General features: G+C 38.4%; 4 protein-coding genes across 4 annotated transcripts; all 4 read left to right on the top strand.

Annotated features, from left to right (window-relative positions):
* Nucleotides 1-2119: 2119 nt before the first annotated feature.
* On the top strand, nucleotides 2120-3251 carry LOC126791620 (protein trichome birefringence-like 43). Its single transcript, XM_050518096.1, has one exon. The coding sequence runs from the start codon at nucleotides 2199-2201 to the stop codon at nucleotides 3249-3251; it is 1053 nt and encodes a 350-aa protein (XP_050374053.1). The 5' UTR covers nucleotides 2120-2198.
* Nucleotides 3252-6535: 3284 nt separating this feature from the next.
* On the top strand, nucleotides 6536-8504 carry LOC126791073 (chitinase-like protein 2). Its single transcript, XM_050517475.1, has 3 exons — nucleotides 6536-6965; nucleotides 7486-7645; nucleotides 7840-8504. Exons 1-3 carry the CDS (start codon nucleotides 6575-6577, stop codon nucleotides 8249-8251), a joined length of 963 nt encoding a protein of 320 aa, XP_050373432.1. The 5' UTR covers nucleotides 6536-6574; the 3' UTR covers nucleotides 8252-8504.
* Nucleotides 8505-9815: 1311 nt separating this feature from the next.
* LOC126790295 (acetate--CoA ligase CCL3) lies at nucleotides 9816-13823 on the top strand. The gene is made up of 3 exons (XM_050516484.1): nucleotides 9816-10090; nucleotides 11690-12280; nucleotides 12800-13823. Exons 1-3 carry the CDS (start codon nucleotides 9875-9877, stop codon nucleotides 13697-13699), a joined length of 1707 nt encoding a protein of 568 aa, XP_050372441.1. The 5' UTR covers nucleotides 9816-9874; the 3' UTR covers nucleotides 13700-13823.
* A 3588-nt stretch (nucleotides 13824-17411) lies between these two features.
* LOC126790085 (putative beta-D-xylosidase) lies at nucleotides 17412-21653 on the top strand. Its single transcript, XM_050516218.1, has 6 exons — nucleotides 17412-18114; nucleotides 19202-19483; nucleotides 19568-19737; nucleotides 19829-20277; nucleotides 20358-20771; nucleotides 20861-21653. Exons 1-6 carry the CDS (start codon nucleotides 17695-17697, stop codon nucleotides 21436-21438), a joined length of 2313 nt encoding a protein of 770 aa, XP_050372175.1. The 5' UTR covers nucleotides 17412-17694; the 3' UTR covers nucleotides 21439-21653.
* The last annotated feature ends 779 nt before the right edge of the window (nucleotides 21654-22432 follow it).

Raw genomic sequence — 22432 nt, 5'->3', positions numbered from 1 at the left:
TAGTTAGCATGAATCGATGAGTCATGTGAAATATATGTTGTTTTGCATTGTGTATAAAGATAAATAGTTTGGTTATGCAATTGGTGCAGGCAATTGCATCAAAAGGACTATTTATGTATATTTCCATTGTTTTGCGGCTGTTGTTGCTGCAAGTACTATGTGATCTCTCATCCAACTGTTGCTCGAGATATCTGTTTTTTTAGATGAAATTTCTCCTAATTACTCTGTGTTGGGGAATTATTTGGGGTAAGTAGTCATGAACAATACAACTGACCAGCTCAAAATAGTAAATTTTATCAATAATATATATATGTACATTGGCTGAATATTTTTGTAAGAAATTACTAGTGGACAGACCATGACCAATCTTTCATTTGTTTGATGCACTTGATAACACATGTGCATGTATGTTAATAATAGTAATATTTAGTTCTTTGAAATGCATGCGTGTATTGTTTGTTATGAATCAACCGAGGTTTTCCTAAGAAATTTTGAAAAATGACCACAATGAATTGATTTCTAACCTTATTTTGGAGAAGTGTTGAAAAATAACTATATGAACGAATAAAAAGTCTTTATTACCCTTCATATAGACTTCTCTTTCAAATTTTTCTTTTCCAGTATTTCTTCGCATCTACACGACAACAATTTTGCGCCTGACCATGATTACGTCTACTTGTTGTCATGGTTCTTATATAGTCAAAAGTGAAACACTACTTAGTAATATATCGTGTGTTGTATGTCAATCTAATTTTCATTATTTTTTTTTAAGTTTTTAGAGTTTTATTTAAGATTCTTCAAATGTTCTCAAATCAAAGTAATTTAAATTCTCACTTTGCATTTATACTCATCTCGTCATCATGTTATAGTAAAATTAAAGCTTGCTTCGGCGGTATTGATTAATTTTGTGAGAAGTTGATTTGATTGGCGCGCAGTCAAGACATGAAACTAGCTATTTGAATTGTTATTCATGTTCAACCCCTCGTTGGGGATACTTGTATGAATATATTTGCATGCATCATTCATTAATTGTGTTTCTTTTTCATTATATAGTTACTTGACAACAATCAATACTGTCCAAGTATCAGTATAATATTGCTGAAATTGTAATTCAGTTTAAGGAATTTGCTTGTCTAATAACCTATAAAATTTACTGGAAATTATTCGTGTAGTTCAATTCAAGGAACCCCCCTCTATAATTGGACGATCTTACTTTCTCAAAAGTATATTTCTTTTCATGATATTTACAGAAAGCAAGTACGATAGTGTGAGAAAAAACCACTAAAGCATTTGGATAACTTGAATGTATTTGATTCAATCATTAGAAGAAAACCAGTCAAATAGCCTCAAAATTGAACAATTGAGATTGTACGTATAACGTGAAATGAGTTCATATATTATGTTAGTTTTTAAGGGTATTGTAGTCCTTTTCAGTCTTATTTTGGTTAGAGGTTTTTTTTGGTTACAATATTTTAGTTAGATTTCAATGAATGAAAAAAAGTTGGTTAGACATCAGTTCATTGACAAAATTATGGTTATTTTCCAAAATTTCTCCTTCCCACGTACGGCTACGGATGACCCTCGTGGTCCTTTTGGGATGGACGAGCTATTTCTATGTAACTTTTACAGTGTTATATGTGGTAAAACCCCCTTACAAAGAATTATGAATAAGCACAAAAAGTTTAAATTAATATTTTAAGTACTGTATATGTAATCTTAAAAGTTATCCAAACCATGCTTAGAATTTTCAAGCTAATTAGGTCATCAAACATGCTGTTCATCAGTTCATGCAACTTATGTAAGCTTAACTCATACATATTGTCACCATAGCTAAAGTCGCTTTAAAATGTCTCTTTTTTGGTCACAACCAATTCCACTATTTCAACTTGCATTGTACCCAACTTAAAGACATATAGTTGCTGTGGCATGGCTTTCCGAATGGTTCCGTAAACGTACACCTTATGCCTAACCTAATTGATATATATGTCATAAAAGACTAAAAGAGGATATATAGTACTTATTCAAGCTTTCCCAATACCAACTCAGGAAATCAGATGTATAATGTGCTGATTAAATCTTTGGAAATCAAGTAATTTATGGCTTATATAAAGAGGTACGTACCACCATTCATATATTCAGAAACAGATTAAGCCGGACATTGATTGTTCTACTCTGCCTGCTTGGAGCTAGATTTTATCATGAATACAGTACTTGTCTTGCTTTTTGTTCTTTCGGCGTACCAACTGCGTAAGACCGCCGCTTGCGATGTTTCGAATGGGAGCTGGGTTTATGACGACTCATATCCTCTCTATAACGCCTCCAGCTGCCCCTTCATATTGGAAGCCTTTGATTGTGTAGGCAATGGCCGCCCGGACAAAGACTATCTCAAGTACAGATGGCAACCCTCTGACTGCAACTTACCGACATTCAACGGCACTGATCTTATAATGAGGTACAAAGGGAAGAGCATCATGTTTGTTGGAGACTCGCTGAGTTCGAATCAATGGCAGTCACTAGCTTGCATGGTGTACACATCTACTAGTCCACGGCCCAACTATACTTTGTTCAGGCAAGGGGAGCTCTCTACATTCGCGTTTCCGGAGCACAATGTCCGGCTTTTGTTCTCCCGGAATCCGCTTATTGTGGACGTTATTGGCACCAAGGCGGGGCGAGTCCTCAAACTTGACTCCATCTCGCTCGAAAATCAGAAGCTGTGGAGTGTAACCGACGTAGTTATCTTCGACACATGGCATTGGTGGCTTCACGTCGGGAGGAAGCAGCCGTGGGATGTAATTCAGGTCGGGAACCAAACCTACGAGGACATGGATAGGTTGGTGGCATATGAGAAGGCCTTGAACACTTGGGCAACCTGGGTGGACTCGAACGTTGACCCTGCAAAAACCAAGGTTTTTTTCCAAGGCGTCTCCCCCGATCACGACAATGCATCAGACTGGACGCTAAACCCTGATTCTCAAGCGATGAACTGCACTGCAGAAACTGAACCACTCCAAGCAAGTTCCCAATACCCCAGGGCACATCAAGCGGAGCAAGTAGCGGAGAAAGTACTACGTAGCATGTCGAAGCCGGCCAGTTTACTAAATGTCACAACTCTTTCACAGCTAAGAAAAGATGGGCATCCCTCTGTGTATGGCCTTGGTGGGAAGAGAGGCTTAGACTGCACGCATTGGTGCTTATCTGGAGTTCCTGATACTTGGAATGTGCTTCTCTATGCAGCTCTTACTGAAAGTTAAACTCATTAATTTTAGTTATATATTCAGAACTACATCCATTTTATAGTAAAGAAGTTAATGATTTTTGCTTAATTTTTAGTTTTACTTATTTGGTGATCGATCAATTTGTTCAGTATCTTATCTTAATCATCTAATGAAAGAGATGCACGCTAGATTTCTAGGAATAATTTGCTCTGCTGAAATCCCCACATACCTAACTTTTCTATTACTTAATTTGGACATGCACTATTGCAATTGAACTATATATAGCAGCCTTATATATGTTGTTAAATTTTGTCCAATTGATTATCTTCATGCATTATACACAAATGTCTGAATTGTTACACTATTATGGTTTATATATGCAATACGTCAAGCAGTTCCGTTCTCCCAATCTGTAAATTAAAGTGCGTTGTTGGAAAATGGAATTGAACCCTGAGCATTCGGTTTATGCATGAAGAATTATGAGGAAACACACCACTATTATAACACATTTTGGGTCTGAATAAATCAACTCTATTCTGCAATATGTTACCAGAGATGTTATGAATTTACCGTACCATCAGACATCAGTAGCTCATATAGATTTATTTGACTGCTAAAGTTGTTTAGGTCCTGCCTAATTTAACTATTGAATAATTAAGAAAATGAGGGGAAATCAAGTTATACTGCTCGTAAATATGACCTAATGATTGGAAAATGTTAACTATATATCCTTTACCTAAATGTTTCACTTCAATCACTTGTAACTTCATTCTCACAAAAATAAAATGTTTCACTTGTATCTTTTGGGTCACACGTACACATGTTGAATACTTAAGCAAACAATATTACATATTAGAGCATCTCCAATGGAAATGCTAAATTTTTGTGTCTAATTCAAATTTTAACATGTGACATGGCAAATTTGAATTTTGAAAATTTAACTAATCTCATTTCCAATGGAAATGTGAAATTTCAAACTTAAACAAACATTAAAAAAACTTTAAATCCAAATACAATAGGGAGCTACAAATTGGAATGAAAAATTGATCATCTTCAATGGAAACCAAACTGATAGGATGAACAAAAACAACAAAAATCATCTTCAAACCAAACCACATAGATAGAATAAATACATTACATATTTCAATAAATTTAACAAATACATTACATACTCGGCAAACTGAATAGAGCAACACAACAGCCCATCTCCAAAGTGATTACAACCTTTAAACAACCATGGAAGAACATCAATCATTGGTCCAAAAGACTATTCATACCTCACCAAAAGCTTCATAAGTTGCAACAACAATTTATAAGGAAATATAGAACATTACAACCAAAGAGTGACCAATTGCAAAATTACAGAACAAATAAACATCATATGCCACCTTGCAAAATCTTCATCTGCAGATTGGAATAATATGCCTTTTGCTCAAGATTCATAACAGAGGTATCCATGGACATAATTCTCATATTCGTTTCAAATTTCTTATCTTCTTTTTTTTTTCTAACTTGCAATTTCTCTTTATCAATTTCAACTTTCTCCTTCATAATTTACATTTTTTTTTCTCCATTTGCAAATTTTGAATTAGGGCCATTTGATCAGTTGTTTCTTTTAACTTTCTTTTCTCAATTTTCTTACCGGGTGGTCTAGGCATTGGATTAACATTTGTAATTTCTTCCTCAATATCTATACTAGTGCCTATGGTTGAAGATGGTGGCTGATGAGGTTTAGATTTTTTCTTACCATTCTTCTTGTCCATCTCTTGATTCACTTGTAGCCACTTTGGTTGGTGCCTCAGCATATTCTAAGCATGATCAATATTGAACTTTGACTTTTCTTTTTTTGATACAGTTTTTTTGCATCTGCCATCTGAAAAGAAAAAATGTGAGAAAGATTTATATCAGTTCCGTTTTGAATGGCAAAACATTAAGTAATTATTTAAATTGTAACAGTTTACCTTGTCTTGTTCATTCTTGCCACTGTCATTTCTTTTATAGACAGCTGCTACACATCCTGAGAACTTGTTCACTGACCTTTGTGTTCTTCCCCATCGTTGAGTCAGCATTGTTTGAGAACGATTATTATCCCCTGTCTTGTACTCATTGTAATAATTGTGTATCTTCCTCCAAAAGGTTTGTAGTTTCTGCTCATTACCTTGTATTGGATCCAAACCAGTGTTCAACCAAGCACTGATTAGGAGTTGATCTTCCTCTACATTGAAGCCTTCACCTCTTGGTTTTTTGGATTCTGTCTGAGATGCTTCCTCAATATAGTCATGCTCAAATTCTTCTGCGGTAAAGGTAGTATACTGATAATCTATTTGCAAGTTTGTAAACATATATGAGATTATGAAAATTTCTCATTAGCAGCATTTGATGATGAATCTGATCAATTATAATCTTCCATTTTAGCATTAAAACCAAAGTAAAGATGCAAACAGAGAGAGGGTGAATACGCCTAAATTCTTCAGACCCGCAACTCCAAAGAACTCGCAATTCGTTATTGAGTTATACCCATGATCTAAAACAACCAAAACATAAAATCAATTACCCAAGTTTCAGTTCTCCTAAGCCAAATAGCAATAAACCCAGAAACCATGATTGCTTTTGATATAAACATAATCACTTTTCTATGGAAAATCTTCTACGACACAAATTATGAAGAGGAAGAGTAGTAGTAAGTAAAACCTAGATTCTCTGATCGGTTGCCGGAAGGTTTACTCTAGTGGAGGGGAGGGGGTTTTTGTTTGGAGATGAGAGCAACAATAAAGAGAAATAGAGAGGAGAGAGTGATAGAGAGGAGAGAGCGAAAGAGAAATTGAGAATGAGAAAGAATGAATAAAAAAAGAATTGGCATAGCTTTTGCACTATGTCAATTTTGACAGAGCCGAGTAGTGTGCCAAATCCACCTGTAATTGAGTAATGGGATGGAGGGCTTTCTATGTGTCAAATTATGGCTGTTGGGATGAAATGGCAAAAATGGCGTATCCACGGGAGATGGCCTTAAGGCTTAATCTGACGATGATCAACGAACTACACTCAAATTAAGTATAGCAAAAGCCCTATCAAAATGAGAAAGGCAAAAGCCCATGTCGACCAACGTACCAAGCGATTCATTCACCACGTACTAGTACTCAAGTTTTGCTTACCTTGCACTTAAAGAAGGAATAAATTAGAAGCAAGAAGCAGCAGGTAGTGTGTTTCTGTGACAGTCTCCCCCCACCTTCATTTGTTACACATTCATTTTCTTTCCCTTTCACTCTCCCAAAACATGAATTTAAATCCCCTTCCATCTCCTCTTCATCCCACAACACAAACTCATCCCGGCCTCTCTGTAATTTCCATCCTCACTAAAAATGCAGGCCAAGTGGATTCTTGTGCTTTTCTCAATCATCCTCGTAGTGCAAAATGTAAACGGTGAAGACGAGTCACTATCATCGTCTGTCAAGCCATTGGTGAAGATAGTAAAGGGCAAGAAGCTGTGTAGCAAGGGTTGGGAGTGTAAGGGATGGTCCGCTTATTGTTGTAACCAGACCATTTCGGACTATTTTCAGTCTTACCAATTTGAGAACCTTTTCGCCAAGCGCAACTCGCCTGTGGCGCATGCAGTGGATTTCTGGGACTATCATTCTTTCATTACTGCTGCGGCTGAGTACCAGCCTCATGGCTTTGGTACCACTGGAGGCAAGCTCCAGGGGATGAAAGAAGTTGCAGCTTTTTTTGGCCATGTTGGCAGCAAAACTTCATGTAAGTCAAAAGTTTGAACCTTTTGGTTATTTGGTTTGATGTATTTTACTTTGTGTTTGAAGTAGTTTTTATTTAAGTAATGGAAGAATTTTTGTTAATGTTAGAGTACCAACCTATCTATAATGTAGATGAGGTAATTAAACAAATGAGATTTCATAGCATAGTTTGAACTTGATTAAATCGATCAATCGAACCTCTAGATAAAAGTTAGCTAGTGTAAATTATATTTGTTGTTTATGTTGCTGTTATTTTGATTTCAGCTAACTATTGGTAGCAAAACTTGATGTGAGCGACAAGTTGATCCTTGTTGTTGTAGGTTGATTAGGTTGGAAGTTTAGAACTTTATTTTCTCTGAGGCATCAATTGGATTTTGGTTTAAAGTACGTACGTAGATCTGTTTGGCTCATGTCACAGTTTACCACATTATAGACAAGTAGACAACCTAGTTTGATTCTGAGTAGGTATTAATGCACGTGTTATGTACGAAATAAACGTCGATGATCGTTTGTTTTGATTTCAGGTGGATATGGGGTAGCTACAGGAGGACCATTGGCTTGGGGTCTTTGCTACAACAAGGAGATGAGTCCTAACCAATTATACTGTGATGACTATTTCAAATACACTTATCCTTGTGCTCCTGGAGCTTCATACCACGGCCGTGGTGCCTTGCCACTCTACTGGTATATATACAAAATAATGCACCTTCCCCTTCCTTTTTTAATTCTCACAAGTTTGTTGCTTCATTTTATACCTCACCATTTGTTGGAGATTTTTCTTTTGGTAGTGATTAAAGATACAACAATTAATAGAGAATTGAAAAATGCATGGCATTTCCATTTGGAAACCAGATAACGCTCAACATCTTTGATTTTAGGAACTACAACTATGGAGAAACAGGAGAAGCCCTGAAGGTGGACTTGTTGAATCATCCAGAGTACATAGAACAGAATGCTACTCTGGCCTTTCAGGCTGCAATTTGGAGGTGGATGACTCCAGTGAAGAAGAACGTGCCTTCGGCCCATGATGTATTTGTTGGGAAGTGGAAACCTACCAAGAACGACACATTGGCCAAAAGGGTTCCTGGATTTGGCACAACAATGAATGTTCTCTATGGGGAGCAAGCTTGTGGTCAAGGTGATGTTGACTCCATGAACAACATTGTCTCGCATTACCTGTATTACCTTGATCTTATTGGTGTTGGCCGCGAAGAGGCAGGTCCACATGACGTGCTCAGCTGCGCTGAGCAAGAAGCTTTCGAGCGTTCCTCTACTTCTTCGTCTTCTTAAATCTCATTTGTCGAACTGTTCCGTGACAAATGCATATCCATTATAAGGAAGGCATGTGTTTTATTGAGAATTATGCATTATTCAACAGCAACAAATTAGGGAACAAAAGTCACAGTGCTGTGAGCTGCCGTTGTTTGTTATATATAACTAGGTATATTTGTGGGATTTCTGGCCTTCACATTGCAACCCTTCAATTTGAACTTGTATAAACTATGCATATATATTGTTGTATCTACGCACAACAATTGATGAATCTTATGAGCCTTGTTGAGTTCTTGAGATATATAAGATCATTTTTAAGTCCTGAACATGCAATTAAAAGTGTAATTGCTTGCTTCTAGGGTTTCAAGAGTGAAGGTGCCTGTTTTTTTTTGTCAATGCATGTGTGCCTTAGAATAAGAATTGAACAAGGAGCTTCAAATAACTGCAGCATGTGTGGATTTGTATAATGAAGTTAAAAATTGAATGAAACACCTGATGATCCTGTGTATCATTTGTGCATTTTGTTCATCCATATATAGTTGAATGATTCTGCTTAGTTTTTTTATTAGGCAGCGGTACTTTCTTGAAAGCCTGCCATGAAAACTCCCTGGTGAAGTTCTGAAAGAGTTGGCTGCAGAGATTGCGTCAAAATCAGAGAAAGCATATCTGCCAATTACAGAAAGGGTCCTATTAATCGTTCAGGCGAGGAGGATTAATATAATGCTGGATGATATGGATAGATTGTTTTGTGCTCTATATATAATTGACAATTAGTTTCCTAATGGATTCAAACGAGCTTTCAAGTCCGTCGGCTCAGTTGATTCGGCTATCCTAATTACCCTGAATACCCTCTTACTATAATAAGAAAAAGTTTGTAACTTTGTAATAATAAACTAATCGGACCTGCCATTGACCCCCTTTGATATATAACATGGCCTTTCGATTAGAATGTCCTTCCATTTTTAATTTTCTATGATCATCCTCGCATATGAGTGCACTTGACGCATGTCTCTTCGAATACGTACATATATAATCCAAACTTTCTACTCTTCAAGTGCCAATGCATTCATGTGTTCAACTGAGGCTTCCTGATGTTGTTAATACATATCTATGGAATATGATGTCTTCATAGATGGCACCAATTAAATCCGTATAAAAGTAATAAAACTACAAACATAATCTGTAATTTATTATCAAATTGTGACAATGAGTTTCTGGGTTTCATACAGGAATCCTCAAATAGTATAGACCAACCAAAAAAGAAAAGGGATAATGCTCATAGGAGTCACAGCGCGCAGAACGAAAGGTCATCTGGGTTTCAGTCTATCCAAAAATCTGGGGCAGTAGTAGTACTTCTTTATCTTTAGTTCTTGGTGTGAATGAAATAACAAATAACAATATGGAAGTATATCCTTACATGGAAATTTCTAAATGGGAAAATATAAAATAATTTCCTCAAATAAATAAATGATTACGTTGTAAAACCCACACGTGCCAAAATGACTCGCAACTCAGAGACGAAGTCGAACTAGAATATAAACAGGAACTACTTCTAACTCTGCTCATGTTTGTCAGCTCCTTCGTCACTTCCTAAGAAAAATCCAGAGAGAGATTCTAGAGAGAGAAAGAGAGAGAGCAGAAATGGTGGCGGAGCGAGACATAGATGATCTGCCGAAGAACGAGGCCAACTACACGGCATTAACGCCGCTGTGGTTTCTGGAGAGAGCAGCTGTGGTACACCCCACCAGGAAATCTGTGATACATGGATCTCTTCACTACACGTGGCTCCAGACTTACCAACGCTGCCGCCGTATGGCCTCCGCTCTCAAAAACCACTCCGTCGGCTTGGGTTGCACGGTAAAGCCCCCACACCCCCAACTCAGTTTCTTTCATTTAATTGTGATTTTCTTCGACTCTTCGAGAAAGTGGTAAAAAAGAAAAAGATAAAGAACAGAACTGCCGATCATGAGTCCTATATGATCGGCCTTATCAAGTTTACATCTGTGTTTAAAGTTTTTAACTTTTCTGTTTTGTGTTCTGGATTGGAGTTAGAATTTACTCCCGGAGTTCTGGTTAGTTTTATTTTACTGTGGGGATTTTAGATTGTAAAATGAAATGAATAGTTGGTTTAATTTATGCTTAAAACTAAAATTTAGAATCCAAAAGAGAAAATGGTAAAAATGAAGGTTTTTATGTTTGGATTTTTATCTGTATTTGGTGGGAGTTTGTTGAATATAATCGCCGTCTAGAATCTAAATGTTTTTAGATTGAGTCACTTAGCCTAACCAGCATGGGACTAGCGCTTAATAGATATATGCCACAAATCCCACAATAGGAATTATGTCCATGAGTTATGTATTTCCTGGAGCATTCAAGTCTGTTTGTCTTTTTTATCAAAAACAGTAATGTTTTGGCTTCAGTCAGTTGCTTGCACTTTGGTTGTCTCGTTTTGATGTTGGCACCGAACTAATGCATGTTCTTCACTTTGTAGTCAGATGCAGTTATGTGCTGTTCTTGATAGAATGAAGCTCCTTTGTTTTTGGATTCTATATCATAATCATAGGCATTCAAAAGCTAAATCTTTTAGTAGGGGTAGATTGCATTTTGCGTATACTAGTTAGGGGTATGTGACTTGCTTTTATTTGCATACCGTGGATGAATTTTCTCATGTATTTAGAAGATTGGTTAATTTAACCTTGTTCTGGATTTTACAACCTAAATGCTAATGATGATAAGAAATTAACAGAGACATCTGGGTTCTGACACTGTTGCAATTCATTATGATTGTTTTATATTAGAGTAACTAGAGTGTATAATTTCCTAGAAATTGTTTGTATTTTTTCCATACCATAAACAACGAAGGAAACAACTCCCATCCATTCTTGTTCAACCAATTTAGGTATAATAAACGGATAAAGTCAGTATTAAACTTCAATTTGATCCTTAAGAATCAACAATTTTTATTCTAGATGATTTCCAAGAAACATGGTATGAACTACATTGCTTTCAATGTCGTTTTCTTCTGGTGTAATTAAGTGACATTTTCTATATTCTCATGACCTATATATAGGTATCTGAGTCCCTTGAGAAGCAGCCATTTCTATGTTAGCTACTTCTGAAGTTATGATAACTTCTTGAAGTTCTCACATAAATGTCTATAAGCTCTCAACAAATCATTTATGCTTATGGATTTATATTGCGTGCGCTGACTTGGAAAAGACTGTATCTTTTTTGTTTCCCTTTGTCCTGAAATTGTTGGATTATTGTTGCTTGGAAGTCTGTAGTAACCTCTTAAACCATAATTTGCACCTAGTTTTACAGTTCCAACTGCATATCAATTAAAATGTTTATTGGGCTATCGCATATCCAATATCCTTCTAGTCTTGCATCTAACTCTCTGATATTGTCATGACGAGCTTGTTCCCTGATAAGTGACTTCTTTGACTTTGAAAACAGGTATCAATAATTGCACCAAATGTTCCAGCCCTATATGAAGCTCATTTTGGAGTTCCCATGGCAGGAGCTGTGTTAAACACTGTCAATGTCCGTCTAAATGCATCAACAATTGCTTTCTTGCTTGGTCATTCATCATCTGTAGTTGTCATGGCGGATCAAGAATTTTTCCCCTTAGTTGAGGAGGCTTTGAAGATTTGGGCAGAGAAAAGCAAAGGCCAATACAAGCCCCCACTCTTAGTTGTCATGGGTGATGAAAGCTTGGATCCTAAGGGACTCAAATATGCTCTGGGAAGAGGTGCCATTGAATATGAGAAATTCTTGGAAACTGGTGACCCTGAGTATGCTTGGCAACCACCAAAGGATGAGTGGCAAAGTATTGCTTTGGGTTATACATCTGGAACAACAGCGAGCCCTAAGGGGGTGGTTTTGCACCACCGCGGGGCTTATTTGATGTCGTTAAGTGGTGGTCTTGTCTGGGGGATGAATGAAGGAGCTGTATATCTGTGGACTTTACCCATGTTCCATTGCAATGGTTGGTGTTACACTTGGGTACTTGCAGCTCTTTGTGGGACAAACATATGCCTTAGACAGGTAAACTACTGATGTTTGGTAATTGCAAATTATCTATGTTAAGTTCTGTATAAAGATGTGTTACTGATCTTCCATCATAAGTGATATAGTTTTTGAGCTTATAATTTATGGAGTCACTAATGCATATTTAAAATATTAAGGGCTCATTATTGTATGCATATGATCGTACATTCCTTATTGACAGAATGAATGAAACTTGTTGCAGCGGCAGCCCTATTGTTCTATGTGGTAGGAACCCTTTATTAATTACTAAACACCTATATATAGACACTCTTTCGTGCTTGTAGCTAGTGGAGCTTTGGCATTGTCAAAATGATATTTAGTTAAAGTAATGTCAAAGCTACTACATGTGGCATTAATCTTTACTGTTCAGTGTTAGATGTGCTTGGTTGCACACATCTTAAGCTTGAGAACTGAGCTTCATCTTTTATTTTATATGCTCTGGTATATATCTGCAGCAAAGCTGGGTTTATATGCCTTAGATGTTGCCACAAACTTACCTTTTGCCATTTTCTGTAGGTTTCAGCCAAGGCAGTTTATTCAGCGATTCACAAGTATGCCGTGACTCACTTTTGTGCTGCGCCTGTGGTGCTCAACACCATTGTCAATGCTCCACAAGAAGAGACTATTCTTCCTCTCCCTCATATTGTGCAAGTAATGACAGCTGGTGCTGCGCCTCCACCTTCTGTTCTGTTTGCAATGTCCCAAAGGGGGTTTAAAGTCACCCACACTTATGGTCTGTCCGAAACGTATGGCCCCTCCACAGTATGTGCATGGAAGCCTGAGTGGGACTCCCTGCCCCCTGAAAACCAAGCCCGAATAAATGCACGTCAAGGTGTTCGTTACATTGGTATGGAGAGAGCCGATGTTCTGAACCCTCGCACTATGGAACCGGTTCCTGCAGATGGAAAAACCGTAGGAGAGATAATGATGCGGGGAAATCTTGTTATGAAGGGCTACTTAAAAAATCCGAAAGCAAATGAGGAAACTTTTGCTAATGGATGGTTTCATTCTGGTGATCTTGCCGTGAAACATCCAGATTCTTACATAGAAATTAAAGACAGATCAAAGGACATTATCATATCTGGAGGTGAGAATATCAGTAGTGTGGAGGTAGAGAATACTCTTTATCAGCACCCAGCCATATTGGAGGTATCAGTGGTTGCAAGGCCAGATGAGAAGTGGGGAGAGTCTCCTTGTGCTTTCGTGACATTGAAGACGGGCGTGAATAAGTCCGATGAACAGCGTGTGGCAGAAGATATAATGAAGTTCTGTCGGGAAAAGATGCCGGCTTATTGGGTTCCCAGATCTGTGGTGTTTGGACCATTACCAAAGACAGCTACTGGGAAGATACAAAAGCATTTGCTGAGGGCAAAGGCCAAAGAGTTGGAACCTGTCATGAAGTTGAGCAAGTTATAAACTGTATTATGTTTATGTTTGTCATTTGTAGAAAAGCAAATAAGATCCTGCAGCATACATTAGTCGTCTCAATTCAATGTCAATATTGGGTCACTTGGATTACATGAAATGAGTATCTTCATGATGGATCATGAGACTTGAAATGCATGCAGATTATATTGAATAGTTCTGCAACTATTCAGATAGATGGTAGTGTGCAACGAAGCCCAATGTTATCATGTTCACTGCAGTATGTAAATTAAGTTAGCAATTCCTCATTCCTTTGTGTCGAACGAGTTCCTTATTCTTGAATCTTGACTATATGTATTCAGTGGGAAAAGTGAAAACGATTCAAGGGGGACGGAAATAGAAATAGCTTGTGGTGGCTTGCAGGGAAAGACTATGATGTCAATAACTAACTCTGTTGCTCCATCTTGTGCCTGCACAGATTATTACAGTACCGCATATCAAAGCTCAGGTGCAAACGATGCCTAATTAAAAGGAGACGATTCAATTTCACATTCCCAACAGTTTTAGGGTTGATGAATGGGATTATTACAGTACCGCATATCAAAGCTCAGGTGCAAACGATGCCTAATTAAAAGGAGACGATTCAAATTGACATTCCCAACAGTTTTAGGGTTGATGAATGGACTCACTTTACGTTCAAGTTCAACTGTAGCAAAGATAAGAGGCTGCTGGGGATGATGAGTCTGCGGCGCAGACATAACAGTTTTTAACAGTACACTTGTGCAGATATTAATGCCTTTAATTTCTAACAGAATTGATATATAAGTCAACCAATACAAAGAACTCCAAACTTGCGGGCAACTACTAAGAGGATAAGCAAAGATGGCTAGCTAGCTACCTGGCAAAGCTATCTCTTCTACACTAGCTGATTGATTGGTTATTAAGGATAAGACTGTTAAGGTCAATCACAATTCAATTTCCAGCCCCATGCTGATACTGCATGCATGTTCTAAGATCCATCAGAATCACTTCTCCTCATCCATCCAGAAAGGATCGCCTCATCCATGCATAGATGACTGGTGACTGGTTTTTCTTCTTTCTTTGATATTTTATTCATAAAGAGGGTCTCTATCGGTGAGCTAAACACTAAACAGTAAACACGGAGAAAGTCATGAGTTCGAATTTCACTGACATCTTGAAACAGGTCACTCGTTTCTTGCTTAGAGAGTCAATAATCTAAAGCTGAGGAAGGCCCTGGAGGTAGGGTTGCGTGGACCATATCATGATCATGATCCAGTTAGGAGTTGTTTAGGCCATGTTTTGGCCACATCAACAGTTGTTGATCTTTTTTTTCTCAGGTTCTGATTAATTGTATCATAATCTGTCTGCTCAAAATGACAAAGAGGCCAACCAATCAATCATACAATCCATCGAATAAGATAGAGAAGAAACGAGTGTTGCAGCTGCAAATTCATTATAAGACAGCCTGAGGTTGATTGACAATGACAATAATATGTTATAATCGAATAGCCAAACCTTGCAGATTTTTTTTCCTTTGTTTCCTGTCGAAATAATGTTGGAGATCTTTCTCTTTAATCCAACTGAAGAATACGTTGTCCTTGAGAACAAGTAGAACAATAAAGAAAACAAGCATAACAAGTTGGTTTAGAATTCTGTAACTTCAGTCGATCGATCAATTGATCTTATCCCGATTGAAACAGTTGATAGATGAACTCAGTTTCATATTCTTAAGCAGATCGAAAAGAAGTTCTTGCGTATAAACTAGTACGTGAATTGTGTAAAACTAAAAAAGCTAGCTCTTCCCAACTTGAGGCATGGCCACATCAAAGATCATAACTACCGGTGGGTTCTGTTGAAATAATAAGGCCCCTCAGATTATATACGTACACTCGGTTTATCTGTAAATTATGAAGTACTCACATGTGTACAAGATGCTGTTTAATTGTTCCCTTTATAATTCTTGTTCTTCTTCATTTGATCAAAATCAATTCTTCTTCTTCTTCTTCTTCCTTCAGAATGAGGTGGGAATTTGTCTTATTAATGGCGAATACATTATGATGCAATAGAATGGTGCATATACCCAACCAGCAGAGCCGATTGTTTGCTTCTTCCTTGGCTTTCTTTATTGCATATACCATATAGCTTACATCTGTCATATTCAACATTATCCTAAAATGTTATCCAGTTGGTGCTAAACAAGAACAAATTAGAGATCAAAGAGAACAATTAGATCGCAATTATTTATTAAATGATTCTAGTATGCATGTGATATGCCAATTAAGTCCTATACCATGGAGTATGTCCAAGCTAGGCCCCATCATTTGTTTGGATGTATATCCAATATTCTCATGTCTTGAGAGATACAGTATATATGTGCAAGTATTACAAATATACATATGCAATACTTAGAATGGTTGGGAACAAAAAAAGCTAGCTCTTCCCAACTTTCGGTACCGCAAAGAATATATAAACAATGAAATTTTCATTAATGGCCGCAAGAAAAATATTGCCAATTTTCACATAAGACAACCGCTCTATATCATCTTAGAAGAATTGGTAATCTTATAGTGCACTCAATACTATGTCTCCACCATGTAATTAGATTAGGCCAGTCCCCTCTTCCCCAAGCAACTTTCGTTTCCTGAATAAAGTAGGGAGAAATTTTGCACAAACTATCCTCATCTTATCATATGAGAAAAGAAAGGGGGATTTGATGAGGAGGAAGATGATTAGAGGAGATGAGATGAGTCTCTGTTGAGATAGAGTGAATCACAAAAGAGAAAGGAGGAGGAGAGGTCTTAACTAAGGGAACCAAAAATGAGTACTCAGGATAACACCTCTTAAGGGGGTAGAAAAGGAAAAGCGGTCCTAGCTTGTGCCATTAATTTAAGCCCCTCCCCACACCAAACATAGGACAAGCTTCTTAGCACCTCTTATATAAGGCAGCTGTACCACTTGGTACTGTCAAACAAATATACACTCATTCTCCGAGCACATCAGTCACTACTGATAATGCACATATAATGAAACGTAATCCATTTCCTAACCAAGAAGAAGCATATGCTTAAACCAGAAGCCATGCAACTCACAAGCACAAAGTAACCCTACGGAAGAAGACAATTGCTCTGGAGAAATTCGTTTCACGGGATTGACTCTCATTCGTCTATAGAGATCATGTACTCTGTACTATACCAAAAGTCACGAGCATAAAGAAACCTGCTCCTTCTGTAAAACTATCATTATCAATTTATAACCTATTAACCTAATTACAGCTAAACTGATCTGTATCCAATACTTACGACAAAAACGTACTATAAGCTTTCACAAACCAACTTATGTAAGCAGTAAGCTAGCTAAATCTCCTTTCATTTGGCAAAAACATCTCGGGACTTACATTTCAGCTCTGAGACTCTTATCTAACTGAAATCTCGAATAACCCTGAACGTAGTTTTTTCATTTCTTTTCTTCTGTTACCAAAACCAGCTTTCTTCCCCCATCTGCTAAACTCACAGACAAGTAGAGCACACATACCCTTATTGTATAAGTACCTAAACGAAGTAAAAAAAAGAGAGGGATAGATTCTCTAGTCCGTGATGAACATCCTTTTTAATCCTTGATGCCATTTTGATACTATGGTTATGGCATGGCCAATATAGTTTATTTATTTTACAAGCTATATGGAGCTCTCTCTTAGCCAAAGTGACCACCCAGTGCCGACTGCGTGTTACACTGACACACTCATCCACCACTTGCTCCTCTATCTTTCTGTTTTCCTTTTCACTACCTCTATCGCTCTCCTTTTTTCTCACTCTCCTCGATCTCGTTCTTCTGTTTTGGTTAGCTTCAAAGTTAACATCACTCTACGTGGAGACTCAATCATCATGCTCAACCACTCTCAAGCTCTTTCTCTCTCTCTCTCTTTCGCTCTCTAGCATTGTAACCATCCTCTAAACGCAACCTTCGACTATATATAACACAATCCAAGCTCTCACATTTCCGCACAAAACCCTGAAAGATAAACAAGCATGGCTTCTGGTTACAATAGTAAGCTTTCCCTTCTTGCTCTTCTTCTAAGTGTATTAGCATTGTTGCTATGCACGTTTCATCTGGTACATGCGCGTCCACCCTTTGCTTGCGACCCCCGGAACCCGTTGACGAGAGGCTTCAAGTTCTGCAGGACGAAGGTGCCGGTCCACGTCAGGGTTCAGGACCTCATCGGACGATTGACACTGCAGGAGAAGATTAGGCTGCTGGTGAACAATGCCATAGCTGTGCCGAGGCTTGGCATTCAGGGGTACGAGTGGTGGTCGGAGGCGCTTCATGGCGTCTCCAATGTGGGCCCCGGAACCAAGTTCGGCGGGGCATTTCCCGGCGCCACTAGCTTCCCTCAAGTCATCACCACCGCCGCTTCCTTCAATCAATCACTATGGCAACAAATAGGACAGGTGATACAAAAATTTCATTCCGAGTCCTCTAACGTTTTAGAAGTTGCTATTTACACACACAGTTATTCGCCGGAATATTATTCACATTCTGGTTATGTTACTGTTTAATCATATATTTTACGTACCATAACAAAGATACATATTACCATGCCCATAGTTTCCTATTCAATAATTAAAGTTGGAAAACCGAAGGAAGAAAATGAAATATTACTTTAACATGTGTACCATCATTTTGGACTTATTAGGGTATGATTTCTATGTGGCACACATGTGAACAATGTCATATCTGTTTATATTAAACTTTAATCGGGTAGCTTAAAAGTCTCCAATTGTCAATGCTGAAGATAGAAGAGAGGTGCGCTTTGCATGGCTAAGGCTTTCATCGATCTTTTTTATCAATAATCCAGAACCGGAGTAGAACCAGTGGAAATTGCGTGAACTACCTAAATTGCTATTTTGCTAATGAGTACTGAGTAATCATGAAAAATCTTCTTTCTTTCGAGTAGTTAGTTATCATGATTTGGATAGGAGAGCATTAAAACAGATAATTGATTATTACAGCTAGATTCGTTTTAGTCTACAAAAGCATGATGAACCAACAAAATAAACGACGTCTTTACTGAGGTTGTTGGTTCTTGGCTTCCCTTTTCAAAGCACATAGTGAACATGAACGTTAAGTCATAACAATACGCCAAAAAAGTTACTAATAATAATATCCTTCTTCATGACCATACTTGACCAAAATGTCTATGATTATTGGTGGGTGCAACAAGTTGCAAGTGATTTTGTGCATAATTTAGTTAAGGAAAATCTTGGGGTCCCGTCACCTTATCGTATTATTAATTGGTAGGCATTCATACTTTATAATATATACATTACATGCCCATTATCATCACAGCTAGAAAATAATGGACCACACTTTCTAATTACCCATTCCTAAAATGCTTTAAGAAAGCTACCATATTTCTTTCATCAAAAAAGAAAGAGGAAAGCCAGTTAAGTTATGGTTGTTCAGTTAATGAGGAGATATGAGAACAAACTTTAATCCACGGTGAATTGTTTTTGACTGAAAGTTATACTATCGCAGGTGGTGTCTGATGAAGCAAGAGCGATGTACAACGGAGGCCAAGCTGGTTTGACATATTGGAGCCCGAATGTGAACATATTCCGTGACCCGCGATGGGGAAGAGGGCAAGAGACTCCTGGGGAGGACCCTGTCCTGGCTGCTAAGTATGCTGCTAGCTATGTCAAGGGTCTCCAAGGTGATGGAGCCGGAAATCGGCTTAAGGTTGCTGCCTGTTGCAAACATTACACCGCCTATGATCTCGACAATTGGAAAGGCGTCGATCGCTTCCATTTTAATGCCAGGGTAAAATGACTTAGATTTCACTTACTTTGTCGAGTAAATTGACATTTTCACAACATAACATCCGGAGATTTTTTGTTTATGCAGGTTAGCAAGCAGGACTTAGCAGACACATATGACGTGCCTTTTCAAGGCTGTGTATTAGAAGGGAGGGTTGCTAGTGTCATGTGTTCATACAACCAAGTCAATGGAAAGCCTACTTGTGCTGACCCGGATCTCCTGAAGAACACAATCCGTGGCCAATGGAAACTCAATGGGTGGGTGATTCATTTCATTTCATCTTCCTATTGCTAGTCTCTGTATCTATGAAAATTTTCCCTAACGTTTTGGCTATGGATCCAAATTCAGGTACATAGTCTCAGACTGTGACTCGGTGGGAGTCTTATATGATGACCAGCATTACACTAGGACACCGGAAGAAGCAGCGGCTGACGCGATTAAAGCGGGTTTGGATCTGGACTGTGGGCCTTTCCTTGCAATCCATACAGAGGGTGCCATAAAGGCCGGCCTACTACAAGAAATTGATGTGAACTATGCACTAGCAAACACTCTTATGGTCCAAATGAGACTCGGGATGTTCGACGGAGAACCTTCAGCCCAACAATACGGAAATTTAGGCCCAAGAGATGTTTGCACCCCGGCACACCAAGAGTTGGCACTAGAAGCTGCTAGACAAGGAATTGTCTTGCTTCAGAACAATGGGCATGCGTTGCCTCTCTCTACAGTGCGTCATCGTACCGTAGCTGTAATTGGGCCTAATTCAGATGTAACCGTCACGATGATAGGAAATTATGCCGGTAAGACTAGTAAAAATTATGGCCTATTGGTAATGACTTTCAGTTTTATACCATACTTATATTGTTTTGATTGTGTGTAGGTGTTGCATGTGGCTACACAACTCCCCTGCAAGGAATTGGGAGATACACAAAGACTATCCATCAACAAGGGTGCACTAATGTTGCTTGCACCGGAAACCAACTGTTTGGAGCAGCTGAGGCTGCAGCCCGTCAGGCAGATGCGACCGTCTTAGTCATGGGCCTCGACCAATCTATCGAAGCAGAATTCCAGGATAGGACCAACTTGTTCCTGCCAGGACACCAACAAGAGCTCGTGTCGAGAGTGGCTCGAGCGTCTAGAGGCCCAACTGTATTGGTCTTGATGTCGGGCGGCCCAATTGATGTGTCCTTCGCAAAGAACGACCCAAAAATTGGAGCCATAGTTTGGGTTGGATATCCTGGTCAAGCAGGAGGAACCGCAATTGCTGATGTTCTGTTTGGTACTACCAATCCAAGTACAACGTCTTTCCTCACCCGTGTATTTATTGGACACTTTTTTTAGACTAAATGTAACAAGCAGGCAACTAATGTTTTGCTTGTGTAGGTGGCAAGCTACCAATGACATGGTACCCCCAAGATTACGTATCCAAAGTGCCAATGACAAACATGGCCATGCGAGCTGGAAGAGGCTACCCTGGTAGGACTTACCGGTTCTACAAAGGTCCGGTGGTATTTCCCTTCGGTCTCGGCTTAAGCTACACCACCTTTCACCATTCACTAGCTCAAGTCCCCACGGCGGTTTTGGTGCCCCTCGCAAGTCTAAGTGCCACCACAAACTCCACCCTGCTAAGCAGCGCTGTGAGAGTCAGCCACACAGATTGCAATCCTCTCTCACTTGCTCTTCATGTTGATGTTAAAAACACCGGAGCTAGGGATGGAACTCATACTCTTCTAGTTTTCTCGAGCCCACCTTCTGGAAAATGGGCCGCGAACAAGCAATTGGTCGGCTTTCACAAGGTCCATATTATAGCCGGGTCTCAAGAACGGGTCAAGGTTGATGTCCATGTCTGCAAGCACCTCAGCGTTGTAGACCAGTTTGGGATTCGAAGAATTCCCATCGGTGAACATAAGCTTCAGATTGGAGATCTGGAGCATCACATCTCCATTGAAGCCAAAATTTAGGAGCTATTAGATCATAATTAGGAACTATCAGAACAAAAGAAAGGAATTTGATAGCCACACTCATAATTATGTGATAGTAATGATTAGTTCTTAGCAGTAGTCTTCCCTTTCCCATATCAAGGTGAAAAAGTCTGCCACTATGGTGAAGGAAAGATGACACAAGATTATCGTGTTGAGCAAGGTTTGAAATAAAAGAAGTATTGAATTATTCAGAATACTTTTCCAGTTTCAGGGCAGTATACGTTTTTCATTGTATCATACTGACTAGACTACTGATTGAAAATTGTTTATGTTCTTGTTTTAAGTAATCTAATTTATGGTGTTCTGGAAATAGTTACTTACCGTACTATACAAATCATCTTGTATCAGTATAAGCGCTTTGTCTTGCGACCAATTGGTCGGCACCTTTTTTGTAATCATTTTCCCGACCTGTCTATATGCCTTTTGCCCCTAAATTGTCAAGTACCTTTTTATTTAGAATGTGTATTATCACATTAAGTGGACTAATAAATAAAGTTGATATAGTGGAAATATGCATCTCCAGTACTGTTTTCTGATCGACATTACAAACTACTAAGGTACATGCATATGTATCTATTAATCTTTGTCATTCCGAGAAAAAGATTGTATAATTTTGTAATACACGCAGAACATATTCAATCTGTAGAACATAATTGGAATCACACAATAATTGTTCAACATGAAATAAATGAACAGAGAATCTGATAGAAGAGAAGAACGGACTGTCGGTGAGTTACGATAATTCCCTGGTGTGTGTTTGGCATGGACCAACCGACTGTGATATGCCAACAATACAAAGCCCCAATAGTCCATATATTAATTATTACTATTATTCTTCTTTAAAAAATAAAATTACGCTTAATCACTACATTAGAAATTGTTCACCATCCTTAACCTCTTCCTATGATTCATATCCTCAACTACACTATACAATAGGGTTTATTTTGTAGGGAAATATAGCTCCAACTTTTCT

Source organism: Argentina anserina, chromosome 4, assembly GCF_933775445.1.
Source record: "Argentina anserina chromosome 4, drPotAnse1.1, whole genome shotgun sequence".
NCBI classification, from domain to species: domain Eukaryota; kingdom Viridiplantae; phylum Streptophyta; class Magnoliopsida; order Rosales; family Rosaceae; genus Argentina; species Argentina anserina.
Note: the sequence above shows the minus strand (reverse complement) of the source record. Positions and strands in the feature narration are given on the sequence as shown.